This window comes from Nelusetta ayraudi, unplaced genomic scaffold (assembly GCF_046127955.1).
Source record: "Nelusetta ayraudi isolate G7.1 ecotype Tasmania unplaced genomic scaffold, CSIRO-AGI_Nayr_v1 ptg000033l, whole genome shotgun sequence".
Classification (NCBI taxonomy): Eukaryota; Metazoa; Chordata; class Actinopteri; order Tetraodontiformes; family Monacanthidae; genus Nelusetta; species Nelusetta ayraudi.
In genome coordinates, this window is record NW_027466083.1 from 3,741,459 (window position 1) to 3,748,186 (window position 6,728).

The 6,728-nt window shown below is 47.1% G+C and overlaps 1 protein-coding gene across 1 annotated transcript; it reads right to left on the reverse strand.

Annotated features, from left to right (window-relative positions):
• Positions 1-155: 155 nt before the first annotated feature.
• LOC142891809 (tyrosinase-like) lies at positions 156-4,611 on the reverse strand. The gene is made up of 5 exons (XM_076031664.1): positions 3,420-4,611; positions 2,652-2,868; positions 1,820-1,967; positions 1,547-1,728; positions 156-1,203 (listed from the first exon to the last, which is right to left on the reverse strand). Exons 1-5 carry the CDS (start codon positions 4,239-4,241, stop codon positions 944-946), a joined length of 1,629 nt encoding a protein of 542 aa, XP_075887779.1. The 5' UTR covers positions 4,242-4,611; the 3' UTR covers positions 156-943.
• Positions 4,612-6,728: the final 2,117 nt, after the last annotated feature.

The window sequence follows — 6,728 nt, forward strand, 5'->3', positions numbered from 1 at the left end:
GCTAATCCTGTAATCCTCTGACATTTGCAACTGGTAAGAGGCCCCCTCAGGTCTTCAGGAGATTCCTAGACATGTTTTTATTTATTCATTCATTCATTAATTATTTTTATTTAAACTCACAGGTGACAAGCATGGTCGACATAGTCGACGGCTCAACTTAAATGGAAAAAGCTGTCAGTCCTGCACATCACATGACGCTTGCAAAGATTTTGGGGCACGGCCTCAAGGACCATTTCAAAAAACAGATCATTGCAAAGACTTCTTGAACAGACTGTTTTTATTCAAATGTGCCTCATGAGCACAGAACTGGCGGTACAACATTAACTCAGTCTGAAATGTCAGAACTCAAGATGTACTTCCCAACTCGGTTTGAATAATCTCAACACTGAGGACACTGAATAGGGTCACAGTTTCTTCTGGAACTTGAGGTGCAGCGGAGATGTTTCCGACGTCGATGACACAGATATTATTCCTTCTTTTCAGAAGCCCACATTTTTTGTGCTGGAATTATTGTTGATCAAATACGTGATTCACTCAGCTCCCACGTGCAGATACTAGTAAAGGCCTGGGTACATGACTGATGCAACCTGCTGCAACGCTGCTTAAGTAGACTATGACTGCAGTCGGTGGGACCACGTTCCCCCTCTCCAGAGAACAACATGAGAAGTAACTGGAACCCTACCGTGACAGAACCTGTGGGGTTCTGCAGAGATCACGTCCAAGAGATTTCTGACACATATGTGAGATGTGGGGGATGAAAGATCTCGACTTTGAGATCCCTTCCGTGCAACTTTTTTTGTTCACCCTTTATAAACTTCAAATGCATTGACATTAAAGATAACTGGCTCACCGCAGACAGACGACGTTATGCATAATTCACAGTACTTTTTTTTTAATACATATATTTCAGATTCATCACCTTGCACAACTGCCTGCTGTGCTTTTATATGGTTGTTTGATAGTTTGGCTGGCTGCTTGCCTCTCTGTCACTGCCCCAGAGCAGTGGCAGCCTTTCTGGCAGAGACATCTTCCACTTCTTTGCGTGCGGCAGAGACAAACCACTGCAGCTGCGTTTTGCAGTGAGGACGGCCCCCGCCGCCACTACTGAAGCCACTCCCCCACACACAAACGTGAGCAGCAGCCACGGCCACAGGTCTTGCAGTTCCTCCAGGTAAGGACGCATTGATTCTGCTAACCTTTGTTCTGTGGACAGAAATCAAAAGTTAATAACTTATGGCTTACACAGTTTAAGGGCCCTCTGTGTAACTTTGAATGGGAGCTATTACAGTCGCTGAGAAGGTGGACCTGCTCTGGGTTTTATGACTTCACCAAGACTGATTGAAGAAGGATGTGAGATCAACTTGGATTTTAGACAGCTGGGACTGCCATTAACTATGTTTACAGTATGCTTCCATTTGTTTGGATCCTAATAAGGACACACCTTCTTCCCAAAACCAAGTCCAGAAGTAAAGCTTGGCCCATTAACCCCGCAATTATGTAGATAAACAAAAGAGGGTTTTTGAACCAAACATGTAAAGGAACTCACCGGCATCCAGCAAGTGTGTATAGTCGTATCCGAGGTCCTTGCTGGAGATGAAGTATTCTCTGTTCCTGTGGAGGGGCAGGAAAGGCACCATGTGGTATTCGCTGTTGTGCCCTATAGGGGCGTTGGACTCTGGGTAATCCGATGGAGATGGTCCGTGCCTCCTGAGCCACTCCTCATATATGCTGTGGCAGAGTTTTGGAGACACACTTTGCTGTTAGTCGTAAAGCTCCAGGGTCTAGTTAAAAATTCCAGGCCAAAGTTTTGCCGTCTAACCTGTCGACAAAGGCGTGATGGAGGAGGAAGATCGGGTCGTTGGCCGAGCCCTGTACTGACGACATGGATCCGTTCATGAAAACGTGGATGGCGGCGTGCATGCCCATACGCGTGCTGCTTCCTAAGCCCGTCTGCGGATCCCCGAAACCTGCAGGAGAGCATCAACATAGCAAGGCAGCGCTCACTGATTTTAAGAAATAAGATCTTAGTGTGCCGGTTAAAGCAAACGCACTCTGTACTGTTGGAAAGTTGTGCGTGGAAGTTTGAGGCCACAGGAGAACACGCCAGCAGAATCTCAGATACGTGAGTATGAATTTGTCTTTGATTTCTCAAAAATGATCACAAGACTCCTCCGTGTTGGAGTCCAGGCAACTTTTCTCGCAGATGCAACGGCGTTGCATCACTTTGCTGTAACAGCTAGTATTGTGCCTAATGTTCTTTTTTCAATCTAAGAGCTGATGTCAGTTCAAAAGCCGAAATATTTCACGACTGGTTGTTTTAAATATTCATAACTTTCAGTTTAGCTTCATTTCACTTTGCACACTTCAAAAAGAGTTACAGTGCAAGAAGTTACTACTGTTGGATTTTTGGCAGATAACTTGACAAATTCTAAAAATTTATGCTGGAAAAAAATATTTATATATACAGTATATAGTTGAATGTCTTGAGAATCCCTTCAGTTTTATCTATTTATTTATTGCATTTGTAGCCAAAGACTTCAGTGTCTTTATATCATCAGTCTTCCAAACAGACAAACAGAACAGAACTTTAAACCACCTATGATTTAACAGTGCGCTATTTATCAAATGCCAAGTTTCACATCCTCGCTGACCTTCCAGAGTGTTCCTGAAGCTCATGTTGGAAGTGCGGTCCATGGCTCCGGTGTCGTAGGCGTCCAGGCTGAGGGTGAACTCCACCTCCGCTGCGGTTGGTAACCGAGCAACCAAGTTGCGGTTGTGGTTCCCAGGGTTTCTCCGCAACGGGCCTTCATGGCTGGCGTCACACAGCACACCTCGACTGTTGTACTCCTCTGCTTGGGAGCACAGCACCTGTTGCGCCACACGACAGCACATCCAAACAGTGGAGTGAGAACTTGTGCGCAGAGAGTTTTTAAAATTGCGCCATCTTTAAATTACACATGCACCATTTTCTACCCAGGGCAGACTTTTCCTGTCTTTGGCTGAACACTCTGACAGACATGAGAAATATAAAGTTTGAAGAGAATGCAAGTGCTGAAGTTATGGCTGAGGAGGAGAATGCAACGCACGGGACTTCTGTAAAAGAAAGGATAGTCGTTGTTTTTGTTTTGTTTTTATGACAACGCTTCGAAACAGATGAACCCACTTAGCATCCAGTGGCGCCTTAAGAACGGGATTTAATCGCTGCATTAATTCACACTATGGAGCCATTTGGTGGCGCAGCTGTGCTAGAACAGATGTCCCCCCCCCCCGACCCCCCTTTCTAGTTATCAATTTAGTGAAGCGTTAGTTTTATGATCGGCGATGAGGCTGAATTTTACAGTCACGGTGTGATTCCCGCCTCGCATACACCGAGTACACACTCGGAAGTCATTGGGCAGGGCGTGTTTGTGTTGTTTTACCCTCCAAGAAGAAAAGACGGAGCCGGAGCTCAACAAACTGGGGTCCTGGGGTCTGCGGCCTCCCATCAGCTCGTCCGTGCACACGTCGCAGCCCTGCGCGTCCCGCCAGTCCCAGTAGGGGATGCTGAAGCTCGTATCCCCGCTAAGCATGCGGATTTGGCGCTCCCAGTGCAGCAGGTAGACGCGGTGCCACGGCAGGAAGCCCGGAGCCCAGTGAGCGAAGTCCACGTCGGTCCACACGTCCCCCGGCCCGCCGAGCAGCGCGTTCCGGGACACGTAGTAGTGCATCCACACGAACACGTCGTACACGGACACGTCGGCGAACATCGGCGCGGTGCCGTTGCCCATCTCGCGGTAGGTGCCTGTTGCCACGACGTAGTCCCTGCTGGTGGTCTGCTTGGCCAGGTTCAGGTAGGACACCAGCCGCGTCCTCTCGGCCCGGGTCAGGTGCAGAACGTTCCGCCTCAGCGACTCCCTCCTCTCGTTGCAGCTCGTCCCGAAGTAGCCGAACTTGCACTCGGCGCAGTTGAAGCCCATGAAGTTGCCCACGCACTGGCAGGTGCGGTTGTAGAACACCAGCGGCCACTTTTCCCTGTCGTCCAACCCGGAGAAGGGATATTGGGGCCCGTCCGGTTCATCCGGCACTTGCACGTCCTGGCAGAAGCCCCGGCCGGAAGTGGCTCCGCACGCCGAGCCGTCTCCATCCCAGGGCGGGCAGCACTGCTTGGCGCTCAGCGCCTCCGCAGTGGCGCACGGCCGAGGAAACTGCTGATGGCTGGGCGTCAAGCATAGCAGGAGGCTGAGGAAGGTCAGGGGCCACATCAGGGCTGCTGTGGACGGCAGTGACCAAGGATGGAGCCCTCCGCGCTAAGTGGCCAAGTCCATTTGAGGGTTTTATTTTTTCGTAAGACCTGAAATTCCTCCGGCCATCTAATCTGTCTCCCCCACTGTCCTCCCCCTGCAGCCGCCCAAGGGCCCCACCAGCACCACAGTCTTTGTTGAGCCCAGTCACATGCCTCATCCCCAGGGTCCGGCTTACTGCACGAGGCTGGCAATCAGCCAAGCTTAACACGGTTTTTTTCTTCTTTGCAAGATTCCATTCAATGTTTCTCAAGAAAGGGGAAATGTGTGATGTGAGGTCAAACTGCACAGCAGGCGCGTACCTCATGATCGTGCACACACGCAAACAAGCACACAAAGGGAATTTTTATGGCTTCTAAGAAATCATAAATACAGGGAAGACGAGGAGATGGATAATCTCCAAATCAATGTGTTTTCTGTTGAATCCACGTATTTGTGTCCTCTTCTTATTATGTGCATTGCCCAACATGCAGTTAGACATTAAAGCAACAACAGTAAAAATTGGTGCCACAATAAATATGATGTATGTTATAATAGCTTCAAATCTGATATGGTCACTACAGTTGTTTTTCCTGTAAGCTCCTAGGTGTAGCAATGGGCTGCAATAACACAACGCCAACAGACTGTTTTTTGCAGTTTTCTTCAGCTGAGTCCCTGTCTGTCTGTTTTTGTCACAATCTAAACTGATCTTCTCCAGATCTGTTTTGGCCTCAGCACTTTCCTCTCGCCCAGTGGATTCCAGTCAAGTGTTTGCCTTGTGATGTTGTCACCTGGTTTGCGTAAGGTGTGTCCTATTCACCTCCACTTTCTCATCTTCTCATCCTGAATGACTGGATGATGTGTTTTTTTCAAATTGCTGGCAATTGAGATTGTATCTGGCTTCCTGATGTTCAAGGACGTGTCCAGGACATTTGTTGGTGAAAGCCTGGAGTTTGTTGTTGGCGTTGTTGCTCACTCTCCATTTCTCTGATCCATACAGGAGGACTGACTTAACATTTGTGTTAAATATCCTGATCTTATTTTGGAGGGACAATGCCTTGGAGTTTCAGGTGGGTCGCAGTGTGTTAAAGAGCTTACCTTGCTTAATCTGCTCTTGGTGTCATCACTGATCCACCATATATGCTCCCAAGATATGTAAAGCTGTCTGTCTCTGATATTTCCTCCCTGCTGGTGTATTGGGAGGTTCTGCTTCTTGTTTAGCCACATTACTTCACTCTTCTTTACAGTTATCTTCAGGTTGGTCTTTGCTGAGGGCGTAGGGAGCTTGTGACTGCACAAGTTGGTGTTTCTGGGAAAGGAGCCTGACGTCATCTGCAAAATCAAAGTCTTTGAGATGTTTGGTCAAGGTCCACTAGGTCCTGATGTTAGATGATGATGAATTTGTGAGAAATCATAAGACCATAATGGTGCATCAGTTAGCAGACCTTCTCAAAGTCTCTGAATGTATGAGGAGAGGATTGCCATTTGATGGAACGCTCAATGATTATGCACAATTTAGCACTTTGGTCTGTGCATGACCTGTGGTCATTAAGGTTGTCCGCATTCGGCCACAAGTTCTCTCATTATTACATCTTATATCCGACCTCATCCGCTCACCCTTAGAAATAACGTCCCTGAACATCTGATTCAATCTTCTGCTAATGCGCCTGGACGTTCAGCCTCAACACCATTCAAGAGGGATTCCGCACGTGCGGAATGTGGAGCACAACTCTCCATTCAGATTAACATAGATCTCTTCTTCTTCTTCTTCTTCTTCTTCTTCTTCTTCTTCTTCATTTGCCTTCCAGTCCACATATGACGTGTCTTTTATTGACAACATTTTTTACATTTGCTGGAAGAGAATCTTTTTGGTGTGTTTTGAAATTTGAATATAATCAACCTTCAATGTGGTGAAAATGATATGTTTGATTAGGTCCAACACAGATTAAATCAGATGAAACAACAGAATCACGTTTAAACCACAAGCAATGAACAACGGATGAACTCGGCTGAGATAAATCCCCAGTAGAGGGCGCCATGTAACTAGCTCCAGTAGCTGTGTGTTTAGATGTGAGGGTTCATCTTCTTCCTCTTCTTCTTTCGGTCTCCCGGGGCAACAAGCAAAGTCTTCGTTTTGGAGGCGGAATGTTGTTTGCGTGACTTGTAGACAACATGCCTGCTGGCTAATTTATAAAGTGCACATCCAGGTATCGGCACAACCTCTCAAAAAGGTCTTTGACACCAGCAATCAGCATGTTTGCCATTGTTGCCATTGTCAGCTTTTGGACTGATGCTGGGGAGATGAAGAATTTTAGACCTCCAATAGGAGCGGAGTCACGCTGACCAATCAGGAGAGGTCAAATGGCCAGTGCAGGGGGTGTAATGACAAATTAAACATAAAGCTTCAAAACTAAGCAATAGTTTTTGTTGTTTTTTTTCCAAAATTTGGTCAATATTGTAATTGCTGAT